This window comes from Perca fluviatilis, chromosome 18, assembly GCF_010015445.1.
Source record: "Perca fluviatilis chromosome 18, GENO_Pfluv_1.0, whole genome shotgun sequence".
NCBI lineage: Eukaryota > Metazoa > Chordata > Actinopteri > Perciformes > Percidae > Perca > Perca fluviatilis.
Genome location: NC_053129.1, coordinates 21323635 through 21349263, shown reverse-complemented (window position 1 = coordinate 21349263; position 25629 = coordinate 21323635). Strand labels below are relative to the sequence as shown.

At 39.7% G+C, this 25629-nt stretch overlaps 1 protein-coding gene across 5 annotated transcripts; it reads left to right on the top strand.

The window, feature by feature from the left end:
• Positions 1-616: 616 nt before the first annotated feature.
• Positions 617-23008, top strand: armc2 (armadillo repeat containing 2). Of its 5 annotated transcripts, XM_039782898.1 has the most exons (19): positions 617-806; positions 917-1130; positions 4546-4771; positions 4883-4955; positions 7236-7401; positions 8091-8217; positions 11001-11068; positions 11794-11901; positions 12963-13147; positions 13277-13379; positions 13536-13750; positions 15153-15298; positions 16162-16261; positions 18327-18657; positions 20368-20490; positions 20657-20770; positions 21121-21253; positions 22152-22306; positions 22566-23007. In XM_039782898.1, the coding sequence occupies exons 3-19, from the start codon at positions 4563-4565 to the stop codon at positions 22697-22699; spliced, it is 2490 nt and encodes an 829-aa protein (XP_039638832.1). In that variant the 5' UTR covers positions 617-806; positions 917-1130; positions 4546-4562; the 3' UTR covers positions 22700-23007. The 5 variants fall into 5 exon arrangements, with proteins under 5 accessions (XP_039638832.1, XP_039638830.1, XP_039638831.1 ...); XM_039782896.1 differs by lacking the exons at positions 617-806; positions 917-1130 and adding an exon at positions 2700-3192 and having other exon boundaries at positions 11004-11068; positions 22566-23008; XM_039782897.1 differs by lacking the exons at positions 617-806; positions 917-1130 and adding an exon at positions 2700-3192 and having other exon boundaries at positions 13026-13147.
• The last annotated feature ends 2621 nt before the right edge of the window (positions 23009-25629 follow it).

Here is a 25629-nt window from a genome sequence, read left to right as displayed (position 1 = left end):
AACACAAAACAAAAACAAGTCAAAGGAAAGGAAGCATACAGAGGGGCAGATGGAGAGAAGAAGAGATATCGCTCGTCAGGGGTCAAACCAGGACTGAATGGCGATCGAGGGACAGTAAAGAAGACCCTGCCCCGTGATTTGAGTGCTCTCTGTCAGTCTAAGCTCCTGGCCAGAGATGGAGCTGGTTGCCACGGAGACACACCACCTTCAAGCAGGACGTGGCTCTCACAAATCAACGCATTCGTTCCTGTGACGTGAGCAGCACCGATAACAGTGACATGAGTGTACTATGGGCTTGTGTGCATGGGACTGTGTATCTCCTGGTGAGAGGAGCTTCATCTTTAGACCCGCCTCATGCTTTTCTCTCCATGACAACGCTCTTAATCTAGCTCCACAGGTTATCTCAGAAATATAGACCCTGACTATAATATAGTCTGTTTAGCATGTTAGTGCCAGCTGTCCTGGCAGTATGTTTCCCCCTCCCTTAGTGACAATGAAATCACTGAGACCATCTTCCTCCTCCCATTGGCTGGTAAGCTCCATGGTGATGCCCTGTGATTGGGCATGCCCAGCACGCACTCTCGGCCAATCAGGTTCACTGTATCCAAGAGACTGAAGCATGTAAGGCTATTTAAATCCAACCAGAGACTCACAAGATTGTTCAGATGTATATTTCACAGTGCAAAAAGCTAAAAAGCTAGGGGGAAAAGGTTTACGAGTGGACGAATGTGCAAATCCAGACCGACCTGATTGGTGTTTACAGTGGTTGGCCCATCTACACTGGTTAAAGAGACCCAGAGCGAAGCGTGAGTTGAATGAATGAACTTCTGCATCATGTACTCTTCCTGAACCTTGAGTTTATCTATAAGAATCAATCAAATTCTACTTCTTCTCTGCACTGATGCTTGAGTTGCAGTTCATAAAGCCTGACGAGAGCGGGGATGGCACGGTTAAAACCAAATGGACAGAGGAAGTAAAAGCTGGAGGTCTTTTCTCCTGTACAGCTGTGTGTCAGGGGGGGCAGCCAGTTATTGGTCTTTCATGGTGCACCCGGAGCAGGACTGTTGCATCAAAGACCAACTTGCAGTGGACCACAATTAGAGTGTGAAACTCTTGCTGACGAACACAGCGTAAGTCTGCGGCCATTTTGTGTCCACTCATTTTTGAAACGTCATACTTTCTGTGACGACAAAATGGTGGGCAAATCCGACTGTCGGACTGGCAAAGCAAAATCATTTTTCAAACAAAATTTTTGCTGAAAGTTAATATTTCATTTCATTTTGTAGTAGATTATAATTTTGTGTATACTGTTAATATAAGAGAGTGTAATTTATTAAAAACTTTTCTCCGTAGCTTTTGTTAAATTACATTTCTCTTAGGTAAATAATTATGTAACTCATAGTACAGCTGAAATGAAGGCTACTTGTCTTTCACACACGGTAGATTGCTTTTATTTACCTTACAATCATTTTCCCATACATGTCGTTCTGTGTCACAGAGAATGGATCTATCAATAGAACAAGCTATCTGGCTTACAGGATTAGAGAATGACTTGTGTGTCTTTCACATGAATAAGAGGAGAGGTGAAAGTAGGTTACAGCTACGACCGCTGCTCCCAACTACAGTAAGACCATGATAACAACAGAACTACACTGGACTGTATCTGAAGGGTGTCGGAAGTGTTAGAAAAAGAAACGTATTTTGTGAACTTTTAAAACCTCCAAAATATTCAAGATATACAGTATTTGCTTCATAGCTCAAGCTCAAGCAATCTTAATTTGCTTGAAGTTTGTAATCTTTGTGCTTCGATGTGTGGAAGATTTTTTTAGAGAGCAAAACAGATGACACATGACCGTTACATTCGCTTTGAAGTTGCTACTGAATTTTTGTTTAACGCTTAACTGATATTGTCAACTTATCAAATGATAAAGCCAATTTTTTTTATTGTTTTTATTTGAGTGGAGCTGTTTCATATATGCTTTATCAAATTATGACTATAGTGTTTATTACATATATCCATTTGCTAGTCTATAATATAACACTGCTGTCGTGGTTACTGTAACCAGTGAAAGTTTGTCTTAGAAACATTTAAAATGTGTGATAGCATATTGCTGAAATAAGAAATAAAACATATTCCCCGTTTCTCAGAACTTTTTCTTTCTTTCCAACAAGATTATGTTAGAGAATGTGTTATATATATTTTACCATCTTTTCTTGAAATGACAAGAAAGTTTCTCAGTATAGCAAGATAAATGCTTCACATAAAAGGAAACATACCCAGTCAAAGCTTAAGTAAAGACACTGGGGTCTACATACATGATACAGTCTATAGTGTGCCTCACTGATCAGTATTTGTTGTATTGATGGCTTTTTGTACATTTTCACGAGTTTTTTTGATGCGTGTAGGAGGCACATTATGATGCACAATTCAAAATTTTTGTCACTTCAGTTAAGTGGAAATAACCAATTGTACTTTTTCCAACATTATTTGAGTTTTTCAGTGTAGTCATGGACTTTCTGTTTTTTATTGCCCATTTTTTTATTAATCCAGAATAAATTGAAGAGTCTTTTCATTAAGACGGTCAATTTATGTTTTATGGGAAACTTGGAAGTAAAGCTTACCATTGCAGTTAAATGTGTACATCATTTTTTAATCACATCAATTTTATTTTTTGTTTGTTTGACTTGGATGATTTTACTGCATGCATATTTATTTCATTTAAGGACCACAATGTAGACTTCATTATGTCATCGTGGGCATATTTAGATTGTGGCCTTTAGCTTATCAAGTCAAGGACCTCCACAACATACTTTACATACACCTGTCAAATCATAAGTTTCCTCTAAGTTAGTTGTCCGTCAAAACATGGTCTATATTTATCAGGACTATTAGTCCGCGTTTTGAAATCAACACATTTCCTATTAAAGAAATCATTAAACTTACAATCTTTCGAGCGGAGCGTACGTCTGCATCAACCTGCACAACGACTAATCGCGTCACCGAGTCGCGCGAGCCTGCCAATAAGTCTAGCTCGTGCACGTGTCTTCCTCGGGCTGCCTTGCTGAAACTAAATGGAAGACTTGACAGTTTTCAACCAGTTTTAGGTGTTGTGATTGTTTTGTTTTGTGTTGTCTCTGGGATGATAACTGTCCCGACTATCACACCCACAGAGGATTTCACAGGGGTTAATGGTAAGTTTTCTAGCTTTCTTTACTAACGTTTTCCGTTTAACGTTAACTTTAGTGGCTATAACGTTAGACTTTCATTCAAACAACGGTTTCTTCAAACGCTTACTGTTCACCACCACTTTATCTGGTCATGTAAAAGTTGGGTACACTAGCTACTACAGAAGAGACATTTTCAACTGTTCTGACGGGGAATAATTAACAATGTAGCTAGCTCGGTTTCTTGAATGCTAAGGTTATTTTGCTTCTGGGTTTGTTGTCCAAGCTACCACAGCAGCATTTGGTCACCCTGGAGACGCAGCGTGAACGCGCAGGGGGGGACTTCTCATTCACTCAGACATAAAGCCATCAAATCCAAAAACGACCAAGTCCACCAGATTTAATGAGTAGAGGTTGTACGTTGGACTTATTCTTTGCGTAAACAAACTGATAACATTATTACTTGAATTTGATTGCATTTTTAACCACAGTTGCATCAGAAATCAGACATATGCTGGACAATTTTTGCACTCTAATCTAACCACAAAACCATTTTTTGTTCTTTGCAGTCCTAGAAAATTATATTTGGACTGTCACACAGGCGGAACTATTATAGGTACACTGAGGTACTTGTGTTTGAGTACTTACATTTTTACTAATTTATACATTTACTTCACCGAATTTTAGAGGGAAATGTTGTACCCACTACATCCATCTGACAGTGATAGTTACTAGTTACTTTGCAGAGTAGGATTTACATAAAACACGTTTTGATGTCCAATAGTATGCATTGTTATAGGTTAAACTACTCAACAATATAGAACGTAGTTAAAATAGGCTCCTCCTCTATTAACTATGACATTAAAATGCTGTTTACATGTTCATGCCGAGGCAACTATTTTGATAATTGATTAACCATTTTATTTTTAGTTTAGTTTTAGTCATATTAATTGATAATGAAAATAATTTGCAGCTCTAAATGCAGTCATGTATTATATATTATAAAACACTGGTATGGGCTATTCTGCTGCATAATGAGTACTTTTGATACTTTGTTGATAATACACTTTCATACTTTTACTTAAGTACGATTGAATGCAGGACTTTCTTTTTAACATAGCCATTTTACATTGTAGCATCGCAACTTGTACTTACGAATGATCTGGATACTTCTTTGATCACAGCTTGCCGTGCTTTAAATGTAATTTATTGCCACGTCAGACGCATTTTACACCTTCTGTTCATTTTCTATTCTGGCATTATCCTATTTTTTTTAATGTTTCCAAATGTTTCCCATCAGCGAGACACCCTGTAACAACTTGCATAATGAAATAAAACCACTGAAGTCATTTGCAGTCTGTCTTTGCAAATGTCTCATAGGCCTAAATTTAGCCTCTATGGAGAGAAAACATGAGATTTGCAGCCCATTCATTCCACGGCGCAACCCTGCGAGGAAAACAAGTGCAGAAATAATCAGTGAAGCCAGACAGTCCCTTCGAGTCCAGTCTACCCAGCGACCGTTTACTCCCAGAGATGGACACAGGCAACTTTTTGGAAAGAGCTCTGTTCGTGCAGACCGTGACAACAGACCTCCATCTACCTTTAGGTTAGTCAAAAACTCTACTTAAATCTCCTTCATGTTTTCAAGTTCTGATATCAACTGTGGGTCACATGCAACTTGTAGAAGTAATGAGCCATTTTTTTTTTCACTTTTCAGTCTTAATGCTCAAAATTTTGATGCTCCTGACTCCAGGCCAGGTTCAGGGACTCGCCTCTCCCCTCTGGACCATGTAAGTTCACTCACACGCTCAAAAAAACGGCGCACACACACACACACACACAGAGTAGTTAAAATAGTATTTGCAGTGGCGGGCCATGTATTTTACACTTAGGCTTTTAGTACTGTCCTACAGCAATTAAACCACCTTAGAATAACATCAACATGACACTAGGACATTATTGTGTGGAATAAAGTGATTTAACACAAGGTTCAAAACCTAGAGAGTGTCAATGCACTATTGCAGAGACATAAATACATGCTGACTGAAGCCATCACTTTTACGCAGTATGGCAGGATGCTGCATCACATATAGTCCAAATTAATGCAATTACCAAAGAAACAAACCCACAACAACAGGTCATATTTACTGAGAAGCAATCATAAACACAAATAGCACAATTACGAATCAACAGGCCTCCCCACAAATTCCAGCTAAGCTGCTGGGGCTCAACAACACACATGCTACCACGCACACACAGAGGTACAGCGGCCACTGACACTGCTCAAATATTTAATACCTGCAGCAACAACCTAGCTAAAGCAAGCAGTAATAGCTAGCAAAATCATGTAACTAAAATGCAAAAACATCCATTGAACTTACCAAAAGCTGCTCATCATTTTCTTTCATTAACTTTACATCTAAAACTCTAAACAAAACTTGAACTAACGTCACTGCTACGGTTATGTGATGCTAGCTAGTTTTGCTTTTCGGCCACCGTATACTAACCATTGACATATATAAAACTAACTGGTATACAAAAATAAAAAAATACCGACGTAGGTGGTTTAGCCAACTAGAAGGCTCTGTCCTGTCAAAGAATATGCCCAACAGGGCACCTCGAAATTTGAGTGGCTAAAGTATATGACAACAGCAAAGGGATCCAAATTCTGAAGGCCTCAGAGTAGATTTTTCACCCGGAGACAGCAAAGAGGGGGAATCTGATTGGATATAAGCTCTAATTTATGAAATCCACTGAAAGCCGCAAAACCGAGGGAGAGAGTAGCAATTCAATTACGGTAATAGACTCGTGGGAACGGACTTCGTAAAAAATATACAGTCGTGACAAAATTAGGACACCCATGCTAAAGTTGACTAAAAAGAGGAATACAAAAATAATCTTTTGGAAATTGATCTTAATGCCTTAATTAAAAAAATGAGGAAAAATCCAATCTTTAAGGACACCAATTTTGTTTGTGAATGAATAATGTATCATAAATAAATAAATGTTCTTTAAAGTACAGGGGCAAAAGTCAGTACACCCCTATGTTAAATTCCCATAGAGGCAGGCAGATTTTTATTTTTAAAGGCCAGTTTCATGGATCCAGGATACTATGCATCCTGATAAAGTTCCCTTGGCCTTTGGAATTAAAATAGCCCCACATCATCACATACCCTTCACCATAACTAGAGATTGGCATGGTTTTATTTCAGTTAGCCTAATAGCAGGTATGATTTGCATTGAGAGATGATTTTATGGAAAGTACCCCATGCCAATCTCTAGGTATGGTGAAGGGTCTGTGATGATGTGGAGGGGCTATTTTAATTCCAAAGGCCAAGGGAACTTTATCAGGATGCATAGTATCCTGGATCCATGAAATAACTGGCCTTTAAAAATAAAAATCTGCCTGCCTCTATGGGAATTTAACATAGGGGTGTACTGACTTATGCCCCCTGTATTTTAAGAAAGAAAATTTATTTATTTACAATACATTATTCATTCACAAACTAAATTGGTGTCCTTACAGGTTGGATTTTTCCTCATTTTTTTAATTAAGGCATTAAGATCAATTTGCAAAAGATTATTTTTTGTATTCCTCTTTTTAGTCAACTTTAGCATGGGTGTCCTAATTTTTTCACATGACTGTATATATTTTAGAAATTAATATATAGGCTATATATATATATATATATTATTTATTAAATTAATATTATTATTAAATTAATATTTAATATTTATTTAAATTATTAAAATATAATTTTCTGATTTTGACAATCTCTTAGCCAGCAGAGAAGGCTTTGCTGGCCCTGATGGCCCACCTGTGGATTTGTTGTAAACTCAGGGACATATTTGCATCTGAATATTATAAGTATTACCATGCACGCCAACATGAAAGCTTGTCCGGTTTTAATGAATGGGATTATAATGTTAATATATGAAATAAAAAAATGGAAATTGGTAACCAAAATAACAGGATCTCTTTGTGGACATAAGTAATTTCATTAGTCAATTCAAGTTCTAGCTCATTGTTCACACCATCATATTCCACCAATATGTTTTTGTGGTACCAGAAGCCAAAATTTCCAGTCCCCTGTGATGCTGAGGATCCATTCAAGGCCTTACCCAAACCCCCCACTGACCCACTGGAAGTTAAGAGGAGACTGCCAGGAGGGCGGGCACGTCTCCTCCGGTCTGGATCTCTCACCACGTTGTCTCCTGTAGAGGGACACATACATGGTAAGGAAGGAAAAAATACTGGATCAAGTGAGAAAAGATGGTATATAAAAGTAAAGTAATTATTTATTATAATTTAGGCAATCATCAATGTTGTGCTTACAATAAAATCATAATAGAATGTATACAATGGTGCATTTCTTAAACAGGTAAAAAATGAAAAAAGAAAACACCCAATTTATTTCACCTATTGCGTGATCCCTGTATATCTTCTGTGCCGACACTAGAGCAAGAGCAGTTTTCTTAAATGGAAATGAATGGAGCCATTCACATGCTGACATTATACCTGATTTACATTCTCTGTGGGCTGGGGAAAAAACATGATTTACTGCTGCTGTTTTGAGTGGGAAATGAGTGTGTTTTTTTTTTCTCTTCTCTCTCTCTCTTTTTTTTTTTTTTTTTTTTTTTATCTATCTATCTATCTATCTATCTATCTATCTATCTATCTATCTATCTCTTTTTTATCTATCTATCTATCTATCTATCTATCTATCTATCTCTCTCTCTCTCCCTCAAACCTTGTCTCACTATTTGTAGCAATAAAAAATATGATGTTCAAAAGCATTAACTGAATTTGGAAATCTTTGACCTGAATACATATGTGCATATACTTGCTAGAAGTAGAAATGTTACTGCACCATATAGCAGCACTCTGTAACTAACTTTTTGCCACATCCTTTGTATGTGTTTAGTGAAAGAGCAATTCAATCCAGGCCTGGGACAAAAGCCGCTGTCAGCTAAACGACTCCCCAGCACTGACCACACTGAGGTTCGCAGTGGTCCCCTTAAAACTGGCCGATACAGAACAGCAAGTGAAAGGTATGCTTTTTATCCCTCTGTTTGACTTGCAAGATCTGTCCTTCTCTCTTGTCTGCCCCCAACCCTCTCCTGCTCCCCCTTTTTGACCAACGTGACAGTATGACAATGACTTAAAGATTTATAGGCACACAAAGGTTGCAGTGGTAGCCATTACAAGATAGAGTTGATTGTGCCTACCATTATTATCTTTTATCAAATCATGATCCTCCTCCTCGCTTTCTTGCCTCTCTCTTTGTATTGCCCTAGTTTGTTAAATTCACAGAGTTTCTAATATCTTTTTGTGTTCCTGTTTTAGTCCATAACTTATCCAGACCCCCAAATTTGTAACAGGAAATACCTTAGTAAGGCTGATATTATTATAAGTGCTTGTTTTATGCGCTATGTCTAACCCATGATCCAAATGTTAACAAAAATTAAAACCCAGGCCTGACAACTGCTATTGCTCTCTAATTGATTGGCATGTGTTGTATATTGTACAGGGACTTGAGATCAGACAAAATTAAATCCAGGGTAAATTACTAGTGTTTTCAGCTACTTTCATTCAGCTACTATCCGTGACAACTGAAGTCAGTTAGACCAGCAGTGGTGTCACTAACTAATAGATAGACAAATTCTTCAACTTATGTCACTCCACCCCATTTTAAACCCTCATATACTGTACTTTACTGTACACTATTTCTTGGTCACAGTGAATTACAGCTTAATTCCCAATAGAACTGCATATATCTGTCATTACTATCATGTGTCAGCTTTTACAACTTAACACTGCAGAAAGGCTAAAAGCTCTGCTTTTTTCTGCCGAGTTCATCAGCTGTGTGTCAGCACGAGGGGCATAATTCTGAGCGTGAGGTTGGGGGCTGTCGTTACAATCCATCTGCCTATCGATTGGGTGGGGCAGCTGGGGCTGTAGAGTGGGGACCGACCATAAAACACTTTTACAGGAAATCTGGGCTATCGCCCGCAGCACAACCTCCTCACCTCCTCCCTTACAAGCCAAGTTAGTATGCAATGTTTGTGTAACTTGTTGCTGACAAAGAGAAGTCCCATGGGATGAGACTGTGATTGATCTAAGATTCAAGAGGATAGGATTAAAGACTTCTTGATTGATGTTAGGTCAGAGTTTTTAAAGCTATGTCCTTCAGTGTTGCAATGAACTACATAAAAGGTGCATTAGACGGAGACAAACAAAGTGAAAATCACAGAGATAGTCAAGCCAGGAGTATACTGACTGCAAGTGGAAATAGACACAGCATGACATATTAATATGAGTTAGATGAGATATAAAGATAGGGGAGATTAGACATCCACTAGGTTCTTTTTCTCCAATAAGCCAGAGCTTTATAGCTCCAAATGGCTCTCTATTAGATTTGGGTGCCCATCTGGGCAAGGCTGGCAGCAGCGTGTGTTGTGACTGCAGTGCACTGGCCAGGCCTAAGACAGGGATGAGGTCATGTCTCAGAGAATGCAGTATCACACAAAGAGGCCTTATTATCAGGCTCTTAATCCTATCATACAGAGCCAAAGCCCCCTCTCTTACATTCACAACATGCCTTCTTATGCCCTGTGTGCCAGTTTTTACCAAACACTAAAATCTCCATCAAAGTGAAAGTGCACTCTTTAGTCACACCCGCATACTGTATATTAATGCTAATGTTATCAAGCAACGTCATTTGGTGATGCTCCAGTGGAATGAAAAGGAGACATATTTACAATAGCTAAAGACATTTTCTGTCTCATACCTGTCAGCAAGACCGTGAAATAAGGCTCACTTAAGTATATAAGCTCAACAAGCTGAGAGTCAGCCTTTACTACTGTACTAATGTGACTGCAGAAGCTTCAGATTCCTGATAACATAATAATATGTCTTTGATAGGAATGATTACACCTTTTTATATTATGTTGTGTTTCTGTAAAGTGATTCACTCTTTTGTGTGGGATTTATTATGGAAACCTTGCAGTGATTTGGATGACTCGCCATGCTGCCTGTGTTTATCTCTATTTATTAAGTTATTTTATCAGTTGGTCACATAGTAAGTAGTGATAAGACACACTGCCTTCACAATTTATTGTAGCATGGAGTCATTCTCTTTGTGTGTGAGTGGAGTGCAGACTTGACGGTGACATGCAGAGGGCAAGCCACAACACATAGCATAGCATGACAAGAGGGGTGTGTTTTTGGGATCACTTTACAGTTACTGCACAGAGGCGGTAAGTCTGTGGAGACAGCTCATAGTGACAAAGCATGAACAGCTTTAACCAGACTGCCCACAAAACTAAGCTCTTAGTTCCTGTCTGTTGGGGATTGCAGCGATGCACAACGGCACACTCTCCTGCACGGGCAAAAAGATTCACACACACAAACTTACAAGCAGTAACGCACAAACAGATGGACAGACACACACACATGTATGTGTACTGTATGTGTGCAAATGTACATAGACACACACACACACACACACACACACACACACACTACAAATAGCAGCATATGCACACAAGTCTCAACCTCTGCTGCAACAAGGACACCTAGTGGAACTTGATGAAAATACACCTGTAGCAGAGTTGACGGAATATAAAGTCAGCAACTTTTCATGGAGATGTATTCTTTGACACTATTCATCCTTTAAATATTTTTTTTTCTATTAGTTTAATGTCTAAATGAGCCAAAACTTCCAATGTCAATTAAATGAAACTTAACAAGTCAGTAGTCACAAATGTCTCATCTCCAAAATTTGATGTAACTAGACTTTTTGTATTTTTGTGTTTTGTTTGTGTGCCAACAGTAGACTAATGCAGCCTGGTGTTGACTCAGGCGTTAGACTCACAGAGGAAAGAGCAGAACGGAAAACAGGTTTGTCCAGATATACGAAATTAACCTCTTTTAAACTTTTTTTCATATTTAACATGGATTGTACATTTTGTACAGCATGTAAAATAGCAATGTAGTGGCAACTTTTCCTAACATACTACTCAACTATTCAGTGATTTTATTTTAAAGGTAACATATTTGTTCATCATATTTGTTCATCAAACATCTTTTGAAATCAACCCAAGTATGCCTAAATATAATATAAATATAATACGACTTGAGACCAGATATGTTGTTTCACTAGCAACAAAGACACACCCCTATTTAAGTGTCAAACTTTGATTGGGGTGTTGTTGCTAAGGGCCTAATTTCCACCATAAGAGGCAGCCAGCCAATAGCTGAGAGATCTGTTGGTTTGGGCAACCGCAGTTTCCTGCATCACACCAAGCAAGGGGGTATGCAAATGTTCAGCAAAAAAGGTGCATGGTGTGTGAGAGACTGCAGACATTTGCGTGCACAAACACGCATGCACATGTGTTTCCATCACAAATGCACACAATCAAATGCCCACACACAGTCTATTTTAGCACAGAAACAGAAATCAGAGGAAGCGTAACTGTGGATGGTGACCTTTCATCTTCACACATTAAACTTCCTGCTGTTTTATTTTAAGACAGTGAACTTGTGAACCATGCTTGCTGCTGATGTTCACTGTCTGTGTTTCGATGTGGTAATTGGCTAACTGCAATTCTCTCCGCACATTTCAGAGCTTGGGAATGGAGACAACACCAAGAGCACAAAGGAGGATGCAGAGTCATTGGTGTGGAATAACATGATTGCTCCTCTTCTCCAACAACTAGAGAGCATGGCTGCAGGTAGTGTGGGTAATGCAATAAGGAAACACTAACAAAGTGCAAACATGGGACATGCATTAGTCTTAATCAGATCAATTCATTCTACTATAAGAATATAGTTTCTGTCACCAAATTCACTCACAATATCACTTTTCAATATTAAGTTTTTTCCTTTTGGGTTGAAGAATGTCTCTAAAGCTAATCTAAAATGTAACGCAGGTGCAGTGATTCTGGTCTTTTTTTCTCTCAGTAATGATTTATTTCCTTATTACATTTAATTTTCAACCAGCAGGTTTTTAGCAGATAGTCATCCATTAAGTCTTGCAAAATGAAAAAGCACTGTCATTTCAACCACTGAAGAAAGGCAAACAAAATAGTGTTATGTTTGGCATCAATGCAGAATTTTCTTAGCCTGAAACTGCAGTCTGGCAGCCATGAAATGAAATATATAGATGTAAATATTTTAACACTCTACAAATTTAATGGAAAATTCATTTGAAAGATAAATATGAAATATTTATTGTACCAAGTGCCTTCCGGCTCATGCATAAAACACCTTTCAGATTCAGTGGGACATCGCAGTGAAGTGTGGAGTGTGAGACTGCAGCCAACCTTTTTTAGAAATGGCCAAACCCTTTTATTTATGCAGGGAAAACATTTATTTTACCTCAAAAACAAGGAAAGACTCCACCCTTTCTCTTCCTCTGCGCCAAGATTGTAGCTGCCTGTTGCAGAATTGTTCCCCTGCATTTAACCATTGAAACTCAAAGCTGCTTCTAAGAGAAGGAAAGGGAATGTTATTGTACTGCTGATCAATGCATTATTGATGTAGAGGATGTGACCTCAAGTTCTAAATGCAAATAATAAATGTACACCATGAAGTAGAGCCCAGGCATATTGCACATACACACCACAATATACACAAAACATAACTAATCTGTATTTATATGGATACACACTTGCCAACACACACAAGTGGGTGTTTTGATTTTGGGATGTTTGCTTTCTCTGTGGTTATTTGACATGCTGCCCCAGAATTTGACATAATTTCTTTTGCAATATCTGTTTTCCTGTGATGCCAGGCAGCTCTGAGGGCTCACTGGACAGTCTGTGTGATTTGTGTGACGGTCTCTATGGCACCTTAGCAGAAGCAGACATGCTCGGCCGACGCTGTAAGAGGAGGTCAGGGATACTTCGAACACTGTTCCGCCTCATTGACCTCAACTCTGCCCAGCTCAACCTGCACATCGCCAAGCTCTGCCTTGCTGTGAGTCGTGTGTGTCTATGCGGGTGTGTGGATGTCAGCATGTCTGCCACTAAGTCATTATCACAAGGGCATCCAGGGCACCTGGGCATTTAACTGTATTAAAAAAGTTTTTTGCATTTTTCTCTCCAGCTGTGTGTCAGTGGAAACAACCTGCTTAACATCTGTAAACTCATCTTCCAAATTAGCCACAGTGAAAGCAACGACATCCTCTTTCAGAACAACTCTATCATAGGTGAACACTATTCTAAAAATGTTTATGTTTATGTCTGGTGTATGAGCTGCTCCAAGAGCATAATGTTCTCTGCTGCCCTGGAGTGATTTTTAATCTGTCTGGAAACACTCAGTTTGCACAATTTGGATGTTAACGCTCAATTTTTCTTGTGTCTAGGCCCTGTTCTGGGTGTTTTAAGCAACGAGGATGTGTCCTCATCTGGGGAAGCTCTGCTCTACTGTGTTGGGACTTTGAAATTTCTCTCAGGAAACAGTGCACTCCTCAGACTTCTGCTGGACAAGAACTGTGTTGGTGTGGCTCAGAAACTCATTCAGAGACTCTGCACGGCAGAAGACACCAACTTCACTATAGCAGGGCACATCCTTGTTCAGGTGTGTCAGAAATTTTTAAATGTTTTGAATAAATCATTATATATTTGATGTACACCAATCATTTTAAACCAATAGCTTTTGTATCACAACTCAGGTGGAAACTTGAAGCATCCACTCCTGCTTACAAAACAATACACGTACTTTCTCAACAGTTTTGCTATGTCAGTTAAACATTTTTACTAAGTCAATATAAAGTAACACAATGTTAAATATTCTCCTATGTGTTTGTTGGCTGATATACCAGACATAAACAAAAATGTTTTTGTTAATGTCTGGTATAGAAGCTGCTCCCAGAGCATAATGTTCTCTGCTCAGTCTAAAACACACCCTGCTTTACTCTTCTGAAAATGATTGCTGCTAACCGCATAAGTTGGCCCTAGCAAACATCTTGAGCCAGCGCTTCATTTGACATCCAACACAAATTATTATGCTGTTCGAGGAGGGAAATCAGTAGACGATGACTTTCCAGAATTTCCAATGCTGCCATGTGTTGGAAATTACTGTTTCCTTCTTGTGATAGAATGATTTATGTCCATTCTGAATAGTTTCCTGTCGCTCTGCTGTATGGCGTCCTGTACAGGCCAGCAGCCAGCTGTGGTCATGAGCATATGACCAACATTGTGTGCAAGCCATAATGGCAGAACACTGACATGCAATACTGGCCTAAATATAAAGTCCCTAATTAAGCTTAGCGTTTGTTCATGCAGGACACGGAAGTCATACACCCGCTGATTGAATTATCATTCCTATCAGACACACACCAATCAAAGCCATTCTCACATCAAGGCAACCCTTTTATTTTTATTTTTTTTAAGATTATTTTTTGGGCATTTTTAGGCCTTTATTGACAGGACAGCTGAAGACATGAAAAGAAAGAGAGAGGGGGGAATGACATGCAGCAAAGGGCCGCAAGTCTGAGTCGAACCCCGGGCCGCTGCGTCGAGGAGCAAACCTCTATATATATGGGCGCCCGCTCTACCAACTGAGCTAACCGGGCACCCAAGGTGGTCCTTTTAAATGTGACTCCATCCTCACTGATCCCTGCTACACTGACGCTGCTTCACTCACTGCTGCTGCTGGCAACGTTTTGCCTCCACCCCCCCCCCCCAGCTTCCACCTTCCTAGTTCAGAGTCCTAACATGACTCAAAGTTTAAAATGGTTTTCAGTGTCTTTCTTTTGGCTCACTCTTTTTTTTACCCAGGGGGGTTTCTGCATGGTGCTCCCTGTTTCAGCTTAGCATGCTGCTTGGCACCAAGCATAACTGTTTTTCCAATTGTTGCTATAAATGGTTAAATATATAACAAGAATGTTCCTGACTGAAGATACAGTAGGTACATTTGTATAATTTTTTTCTTGCTAAACAATCTCTCTTTCTCTCTGTCTGACCTCTGGCCTCTGCAGCTGACAGCGACTTTGAGGAACCTTGCAGATCACCCAGATTCCCGTCCACTCTTCATCTCCTTCTCTATGCTGTCAGAACTCTGTCTGGTGCTTCGTCATCACTGCAAAGACCCAGACATCTGCACCAACATTTCCAGAATATACAGGTATTGCACACACACTTCTATAAGAATAATTTCTTCCTTATTTCTTCCTACTCCTCTCCCCAGCTTTCTAACATAAACCATCATAACCTGTCGTGAGCTAAATGCAAACAGGACATGATTCAGCTCTCACACTCTGTTCTCTGTTTTCCATTCTAACTGCAGCAGTCACTCTCCTTCTCAATTCCCTAATTTTTTTTTTCCTCTAACATGGAGTCTGTGTTTGTAGTTGGGTCTCACAAAACAAAGAGTCTCCAGAGACACATAGCATTTGTCAAAGGGAATGTGATTATACATCTGTTTTTGTCTATATAGCCTTGCAAAAATATTCAAGGTAGTGACACAACTGATTTCTGTTTTATCAGTTGCTGTATTGAGTAGTTCTTAGCCTTATCAGTATAGAGATATGACTGCACAAATGAGTTTACATGTGAAGGCCTACATGGGAGAAAGATTCAATGTAAAAACCAGACACAGTGCTTGGGGCACCAAAGTCACCGGAGTCTGGAATCTTCTCGGTGACCCCACTCTGACAGCAGGCCACTTACTACAGGCTCAGTAACATCTGATCTCAATACCTCCACCAAACAATGACTCGAATGATGCTCTGAGGCCCTATCTTCAGTTTTTTGCTCCAGGTCTCTCATCAGCACAAAATAAAACATTTAGCGCTTTAGTGTGTAATAAAAGTGTTTTTCCAATACATCCCAAGATGAATGAAAACATGAAAAGGTAGATCCCAGCCCCGAGCTGCTTATTTATTAGCAGTGTTGATTTTATATCTCCATATTTAGTCAACATAGCAGAGCAGTCAGTGAGTGGAATAGTCGGTGTCAGTGGTATTTGTTGTCCCGTCTCTCCTTCAGTAAACTCTCCTCTTACTCGGAGTGCCGCCTCGCTCTGGCCCAGACCCCCGACTGCTACCAACTATTTTTAGAACTGCTGAGCAAACATCACCAAAAACAGGTGAGTCCACAAGCCTTGTGTGTGTGTGTGTGCGTGTGTGTGTGTGTGTGTGTGTGTGTGTGTGTGTGTGTGTGTGTGTGTGTGTGTGTGTGTGTGTGTGCGCGCACTTGAGTCTGTGTGTATTAGAGAGAAGGGAAGACAAGCTTTTGAAGTGTTCATGATGTAATCCTCTCAGCATGTTTACCCTCATAGCAAGTTGTTTATGTAACTCAAGTCCAAGCACATTTGCAGGACATTGTGTTCATCTGTACATAGCGTTCGTCTCTCTTCCTTGTGTGTGTTTGGACATTTCAATCATCCCAGGAGGGGCTGAGTGAATCAAGGAAAGGGGCAGAGGTAGGGAGGGAGGGAGGGAGGGAGGGAGGGAGGAGGAAAAGGAAAAAGAATTAATGAGGTGAGCTTGAGTAGATACTACAGTAGAGGTGATACAGAGGTGAAAGGGAGTGATAGACAAGAGGAGTAGGAGATAAAGAAAAGGGTGGTACTTTGGCAATCAGACATGACTGACATGTGTTTTTAATCTCACTGGGAATAAACACACCCACACCTACAAATACACACAGACACACACTGGACAGTAATACATGTAATGAGCTCCTAGTGCTGGGACAGCCCGTCCTGTCTTCATACCAATGTCACTCCATGTTTCTAGGAGAAAATAGTGTGTTCTTAGCACACCTGCTCTTCATGGTATTTACTAAGTAGAGTCGGGATACAAGGGTGACGCACAGGTTGTAATTTGTCACCTTTTTTCATGGTAAGAGTGTGATAACTCATTAAAAAAATAGGGCGTAGTTATACTCAAACGTGTCTCAGCTATGAACTCTCCAGGGGAAATGAATGACACTAACAACAGAGCTACTTGACAGGACAGGCTCATGGACTGTGCTGCAGGTGAAGTGGCTGTTGATCTTGAATTTGTAAATAAAATTTCATAGGATCTGATGTTGACTGTTTTTAATTTTCTCGTCAGAAACAATATCTTTCTCTTCGGGGAGATCTTTTTTTTCATTCAAATATACTGTAAATATACTATATGTATATTTACTACATAATCATTAAGTAAAACATTCTAAACATATGCTGTATCATTGTAAATTGAATATCTTTGGGTTTTGGTCTGTTGATCAGACAAAACAAGACATTTGTAGTGTCGTCAACTGTGGGAAATTGTACTGGGCATTATTTGCTATTTTCTGACATCTAACAGATCAAATAATATATTGATTAATTTAAGAAAATAATCTGCAGATTAATAGATAGTTTCCTTCCTAAAATCTACAGTACAGGCCAAAAGTTTGGACACACCTTCTCATTCAATGTGTTTCTTTATTTTCATGACTATTTACATTGTAGATTCTCACTGAAGGTATCACAACTATGAATGAACACATATGGAATTATGTACTTAACAAAAAAGTGTGAAATAACTGAAAACATGTCTTATATTTTAGATTCCTCAAAGTAGCCACCCTTTGCTTTTTTTTGATAGCGCTGCAAACCCTTGGTGTTCTCTCAATGAGCTTCATGAGGTAGTTACCTGAAATGGTTTTCACTTCACAGGTGTGCTTTGTCAGGGTTAATTAGTGGAATTTTTTTTCCCTTATTAATAAAAAAGCAAAGGGTGGCTACTTTGAAGAATCTAAAATATAAGACATATTTTCAGTTATTTCACTCTTTCTTTGTTAAGTACATAATTCCATATGTGTTCATTCATAGTTTTGATGCCTTCAGTGAGAATCTACAATCTACAATTCTCAGTCATGAAAATAAAAAGGAAACACATTGAATGAGAAGGTGTGTCCAAACTTTTGGCCTGTACTGTACATTAATGTGATAAATATGAACTCAGGAACTACTACAAACATACATGTCCTATACTATCTGTATACTATGTATCTCTAGCACTGAATACATTAAAATGCTGTAAGAGAAAAAGTGGATCAGTTAATGTTTGAAGCCATTAAGTAACTTTTCCCAACACAGTCTTGCCTTTCAGACACATTTGCAATAGAGTGAAACATGCAGATTGACTACTACAGTGCTCTCCTCCGCTCTCCCACAGGACCTTGTCGTGCGCCTTCTTTTCACCCTTGGGAACCTCACAGCCAAAAGCGAAGAGGCTCGGCGGCAGCTCTTTCAGTGCGAGGCCTGCATGGACACACTCCTGCAGCTGTACGACACCTACCAGCGCAGAGACAACTCACCACACACACCCCCACAGAAAGGCCCGCTTTCCCCCAGCGAGCCTCAGGCCCCTCCGGGGAGCGTGCAGGAGGATGAGGACGTGCTGGTGAAGCTGGTCAGGGTGCTGGCGAACATGTGCATCCATCCAACTGTAGGTCCAGCTCTGGCAAACAACACAATCTGCATTCAGCTGCTGATGGAGACAATTGGTGAGCAGAAGGAAATCACTCTGTGTTTTAACAAAATCACTTAAGTTAAAACATATATAAGATACAGTCAGTAGAAGGTTTACGGCTGTAGCATTTCTAGATTTGTCCTTTTTGCCCATGTTGCATCTCCGTCATACAAAGGGAGCAGTGTGTAAAAATCTGGAGTTCTGGTAAGTTTAAAAATAGCTGTTTTGTGCATTGTAAGTACAGTATCTGCTAAGCACCCCAACCACTTCCCTTGTGCTGGGAACAAGACATGACTTTGGTCGAAAACACTCCTCGTTTGTCTGTTCATTCCTCGCTCGCTTTCCTCTCTGTACTTTCTGTTCAATACGCAGCACATCCTCTTTTGGTTTACCTGTTGTTTTTTTAAGTCTGACAGAGCGAAGCTTCACTGCATGAGCAGGATGTTCTGTCACGTCTCACAGCCCACTTGGTTTGTGTGTGTGAAATTCTCCCATGTGGTTAGATTGTTTCAGGACAGGTTGAACTGATACACAGATGGGTGTGAAACTCTCGATTTCTCTGCTGCCTGCCTCCTACACACTTGAAATAAAAAATAATGAAAATGAAATAAACACAGCGACGGTCGAAATAGTGAAAAAATGTCAGATTTCTAAATATAAAGGGGTGTGTGATTGATGCCAGAGAGTTAGATGGTAAGTAAATTAAGTATCTGAAGACAGAAACATAAAATGAACGAATGAAGGAGAATATGGGGAGTTGGTGTGACAGCTGGAAACAGAAAACAAATCTAAGTAGAGGATGAAAGAGCAGGCAGTGCTGCTTTACATTACAGAGCTTTGAGGAGGGGCACAACAAAGCAGCATTTCCAGTCAGAAACAGAAACAAAATTCAGTGTGACACCGCCGCCAGTTGACACCGACCGCAATATCCGCGATTTATGACCGAGCACCCGACATCTGCTGCTATATCAGGAGCAGAAACTGTTTCCAAGCCACTCACGGTGTCATGGCTGGTTGCATTGGGTCACGTTGACCTTTGTATGCCAGCTCATGAGCAAACCGACTATATCAAGCCGAAACCACAGACAACAGCTACTTTTATGATAATGTCACAGTGCCACACCAGTGTGGCTGAGCTGTAATATGCAAAAAGAGTGTTGGCTGTATTTCTGCAGGTATTTATCATATTTAAATTATTCTATAATGGTTCTATTTATCTGTAAATGACTAATTAACTAGTAATCTATTTCCATTTGCATTGCATTTGACAAACCAACATCTTCATGCTGGGTGCAACCCAGTTTACACAATCCATGTTGCAGTTGCTTTATTGATTAATAATCTACCTTTACTTTATATTCTCAACATAAAAGGAAACACCTGAATTCACTTGGTTAGTCATTAAAAGGGAAAGATCAGTTAGTTTTGAGTTCTTGGTGAATGTTCTTTACAAGGCAATGAAAATTTGCAATTATAATTTCTCACATTATGTTGAGACTAGTGGGCAGTAATATGTCAGGAGCATGAAAGCCTGTTCCTGTTAACCGTGCAGTGCGGATGCTCCCTCTGTTGGTTGCATCTTATAAAGGAGGGTTTTTAAAGAAAAATCAGAAACATCTACAAGATCTGTATTAGAAATTATGTTAATTCAAGGTTACTCTTTTTTCTTTTCCGTGTGTGTGTGTGTGTGTGTGTGTGTGTGTGTGTGTGTGTGTGTGTGTGTGTGTGTGTGTGTGTGTGACAGAGCTGAGGTCTGTGCAGGAAAGCGAGGAACTGTTGGTGAATGTGGCTGCCACCATCAACAACCTGTCTTTCTACCAGGAGGAAAGCTCTGTACTCAGACGCAGTCAACTCACCATTGCAAAGTGTAAGACTGAAAGACTGACAGATCTTAATGTCGAAATATAATACAAACAAAGGGAGTGGAGCTATTTGTTTATTTTGCTGAGTTTTATACCCCCATTTTCCTGCTTTTGTTCAATGTCCCTTCCCCTTTTACTCCCCCATTTCTCGCTTTTTCCTTTTTACTTCAGTGATGTTGAAGTTGGTGCTCAGCTCGAGTAGGGACGCCATGCTTGAAGCCACCCGTGTATATGGAAATTTGTCACAGTCCAAGCATGTGCGGGACTTTATTATGCAAAACAAAGGTATGTGATGGACACAAACGCCAACAGAAAGGTTAGCAAATGATCTGTCTTTAAAGCCTATCAATACGCAGAAATAAATACATAAAAAGGCTTATGTAAATATGCATAAATCGAATCTTCCTAGCACAGAACTTTACAGAATACTGAGTACCTTGACACAGAATGCCAAGTACTGTAAGCATCTCTGCATTCTGTTGTGTCATGTTTAGGCTGGACCTATCTGCAAGGCCAGCTACAGTCAGCATAAACATGCCTGCTGAATCTGGTGATAGCAGCCGTCTTATCTTTGACCTGCTTTCTCTTCGTGCACTCCCACACATCATCATCTTTCTCCGCTCCCTCTTCCTCAGTGCACCAGTTTGTAGTGACGCTGCTCGACTCAAAAAGCACTGAGATGTGTTTTTCAGCCTGCGGGGTCCTCACCAACCTGGCTCTGGACCCTGCCAACAGGGACAGTCTTTCAGTGGAGGGGGCTGCTTCCAAGTAAGGACTAATGACTTAGAGATTATATGTGTGTCTATGTGTATACAGTACATGCTCATATTCACATTTTATTTGACAGACCGTTGACAGACTTTTCACTAAATATAGTAAAGCTAATGAAAAAAGCAGATCTACTGTGCCTGGATAAATTCAATTGAAATCAAAATATGATGATGACTTAAAATAGACAATATAGTTAAGAGCATCTTGGGGCTTATAACCAGCAGCATATGACCATAAAAAATCAATACATAACCGATACAACCCGGTGACAGTTAACTTGGTTTAGCTTAGCTTGGTTTAGTTTATTTAATCTCAGCTAAAAGACTGGAAACCAGAGGAAACAGCTAACCTGGCTCTGTCTAAAGGTTTCATTTTGACAAACATAAGCACAGCTCCACTGACATGAACAAGGTGCTACTAATCATTTCAAACTTAATTTTATTTATTTAGAGTAGGTATACCAGTAAGTATAACTACAAATCAAGTTATAATTCCTGATTTGTCAATTTAGATTTGTACATTTTTAACACATGGCAACTTAAAGTGGAACAAATTCTGTGAAATGATCTTCTAGTGCAGGCCTCTCATGTATTGTTTGAACATTTGAGTTCTTACTTCCCCTTTACACACACACACACACACACACACACACACACACACACACACACACACACACACACACACACACACACGTCCTGTTTCAGATGTCCAGTGAAGTGGAGCTAATGCCCACAAAACCTGACGGTCATGTGAATCCCTCTCCCTCAAGTCACGATGTGTGTGTGTGTGTGTGTGTGTGTGTGTGTGTGTGTGTGTGTGTGTGTGTGTGTGTGTGTGTGTGTGTGTGTGTGTGTGTGTGTGTGTGTGTGTGTGTGTGTGTGTGTGTGTGTGTCAGGCTTGTGGACTGTCTGAGAGACTTCGGACCAGGTGATTGGCAGCTGGCAGGCCAAGTTTGTCAGGCGCTGTGGAACATGATCGTCTGTGGCTCAGAGAAGCTGCTGGACACACAGGAGAGAGAGTCACTGCTGGAGTTCCTCACTACATGCTTAGGTTAGTTCACAGTGTTTGTTATTATTATAAATCCTTACATAACAAGGGAGGTAGACATGCTGGAGAGAACATGCTCTTGTTCACATCAGTGGCCCTCAGGGGGAAGGGAGAGACACACATTCCCATTTTCACGAACATAATACACCTCCATGGTTACATCTGAACACAAAACCTGTCACTGAAAAGTATTCAAAATAAACCTGAAACCCCTAACTATGCTCTCTCATCCTCTGTCCACTCTTTTCAATATGTTCCCTAGATGAACAGGAGGCTTTGAAGTGGATAGAAAATGAAGATATAAGGGATTTCCACAGGGCATGCTGGGAGTTAGAGTTCCTACCTGTAGCTCAAAAACTGATGAAGACGCTCCGGCCTCCGGACCTAACAGCCTGACAGAGTTTGAGTTTCATGTTGTCATAGAAATCTTAGTATTGTTTTAAACTTTTAAATACTTAACCCAGAGTCCACATTCTAACTATTAAACACTTCCCTCCAGTGGGTTTTAGAGGTGACTGTGAAGGTTTGTAGTGAGAAGCAGGTGAGGTCAGCTTGAAGTCATGTCAGTTACAGTGAATTCCATCGCTGGTTTTAAAAAACATCTTTAAAAATGTTTCAAACCGGGTGCCCAGATAGCTCTGTTGGTAGAGCAGGCGCCCATATATAGAGGTTTAGTCCTCAGTGCAGCGGGCCTGGGTTTGACTCCGACCTGTGGCCCTTTGCTGCATGTCATTCCCCCTCTCTCCCCTTTCATGTCTTCTGCTGTCCTATCAAAATAAAGGCTGAAAATGCCCCAAAAAAATCTTAATCTTAAAAAAAATAAATTAAACTACAAACCTTTTACAGCCAGCTTTTAGGCCTACAGATGGTCAGTGTGCCATATTCAAAACAATAGATTTTAGGTGGCTGATGAAGGAAATTATGCAAAAGATAAGAAGCAGGGCGACTCTGTTAAAATGTGTGTAGATGTTTAAATTACCAGAATACTTTCTCAATTCTGTATACTTTATACACAAGGTCTTCATTTATTTATTTTCTTAGCCTTTTCAATTTTTTAAATTAAAAAATTTAATTTTAAAAAGTTGTAGCCTTTTTTGCACTTCAATTTTCATAAAGCAGAAGCCTTGATTTTCGGTTATCTTCACACGTACAGGGATAATTTAACTCAAGCTCTTTGCACATTTATACAACAGACGTGAACCGTTTTGTAAGCTCACTGTGTTGTAAAGGTTCTTTTATGATAATGTAGTCATGAAAACCGATAACTGACCTGGAATTTACCATAGGTAAATCTTTTATTTTCTGTGGATTGTGTGACATTGTAACATGTACATAATAAAGCACAAGAAAGTGGAAAAACAGGTTTGCTTCTCAAAGCCTTTATTATTACACAGATATGGGGCCAGGCAGTGCTTGCAAGTTACACCAAGTAGCCTAAAGTACAGGATTTCAAAATCACATAATTATTACATCAAAACAAATCAGAAATGGCACTTAATGTGAAAATCCCCGTTTTCACACAATAGCGACCTTAAAACAACCACAAGACAAGCAGATGTTTAAAAAAAAAAAAAAAAACACCATTCATTAGCCAGAGCTAATAACAAACATTGTTCTCTACATTGAATTTCTCAGGTTGATATGAAAGACAGTTGGCTGGCTGATATCAAGGCTGCTCAATGTTCCATATGTTGTCTGGGGAAGCCACCGAAATGTGAAGGCAGTTTAGTCAGTGGGCATAATACTGAGTTTCTCCTGGTGATTGTGAATTGACAGACAGGCCTTGATGGGAAACACCCTGAACTTCAGACAACCTCATAGGGAAAGTGAAGGATTTTTCCCAGTGAGGTGTGACGTAGAGGTTAACTCTAGAGGTAAGAGCAACTTTGTCCTTGACCGCACCACAAGAACAGGGACCTTTACCCTGTTTCCAGGGAGTCATACAGTTCTCCAGTGTGCACAGTAAAATGACATTCACATGAAAGTCCCTGGATTGTACTGATGGCAAACTGAGTTCAGCTTACTGTTGATGAAGTCAGCTTTATTAGCAAAGAGCTGAGTGTACTTCGAAACATAAGGTGATAGAATGAAACTCCATGAGTCATCTCACCATGGGCTATTTCATTTACCAATACTTCCCACACAGTGGAAGGGAGCGGATGTTGACACCGATTGTGCTATGACTGTTTGATTACAGAATTGCGTAGGCCTCTCCACATCTAATATGTCGTTGACGAAGCAGTGAAATCTGATTTGTTTAGGAGAAAACTACAAATGATACACAACAATTCAATTTCAGAGTTTATTTTTTTCCATATTTTTCATATGTTTTCATATAAAAAAAGTGTCAGTAACTGACATCAGTCAGAAGTTTGAAAAAAAAAAAGCTCCACTTCCTCTCAAAACACTTCCAAATGTACCATTCCTTTATCATCATCACCCTCCTCCTTCTCAACATCACTCATTCATCGGTCTGATTCTCTCATTCCACCCTCAGAAGAATGCAGTACTTTACTGGTTTTAGTAAACAAAAAAACAGCAGAGGTTTCTCACCTCTGTTCAAAATTTATAATAAAAAAAAAAAGCTGCTTTTGCACTTGTTAGACTTCCCCAGCAGGGAAATAAGCACAGCTACAACCTTATGCATTCAACAGCTAATCGACCGCAGTCGGCCATGTGTGAGCCTACCGGGTTCCCGACAAATGGGAACAGCCCGGAAAGAGTCTCTGCTCACCAAAGAGCACTTATATGTTTTATAGAGAAAAACAGAAGAGGTATTCATTTACTGGTAAATTCACAATCCAAAGCTTCAAAAGTGTGTTAGGGTGACCAGGCAGCAGAGATAAGCGGAAGACAGATAAGGTGTGGTTAGGGCAACCGGAAGCAAATCCCTCCTGGAAAACCTGGTTTCTAACTTTCTTTTTGTTAGCTTTTCTTTTTTTTTTTTTTCCCAAAAAAAAAAAAAACGACAACAACAACAAATGATACACAGTTACTCACAATAACAGAGCTACAGCAGAAGCAAGAAGTCTTTCCTTCAAAGTGCCTCGCTTTTTCCTTTCTTTTTTGACACATGAAATTCAAAGACAAACTTTTTTTTTTTTCTCTGTCATTTTTGTGAAACACACACGCACACAAACATCAACTCCTCAATCACCATGAACACAGAACTCATCCACACATGTACAGTCAAACTCAAAAAAAAAAAAAAAAAGGGCTCAGACAGTGTTCTTTGAGTTTCTTTCCAAACCGCTCTGGTTTTCACACACTCCTTGGATTAGCTTACATTGACATTTGAGATTGGGGTAGAGGACAAGAGGGAAGGG

Coding starts and splice junctions, on each gene's coding strand:
- armc2 (XM_039782895.1), top strand. CDS start 3,141: ATGATAACTGTCCCGACTATCACACCCACAGAGGATTTCACAGGGGTT. Junction 4,772..4,882: donor AGACCTCCATCTACCTTTAG/GTTAGTCAAAAA, acceptor TTCACTTTTCAG/TCTTAATGCTCAAAATTTTG. Junction 11,069..11,793: donor AAGAGCAGAACGGAAAACAG/GTTTGTCCAGAT, acceptor CGCACATTTCAG/AGCTTGGGAATGGAGACAAC.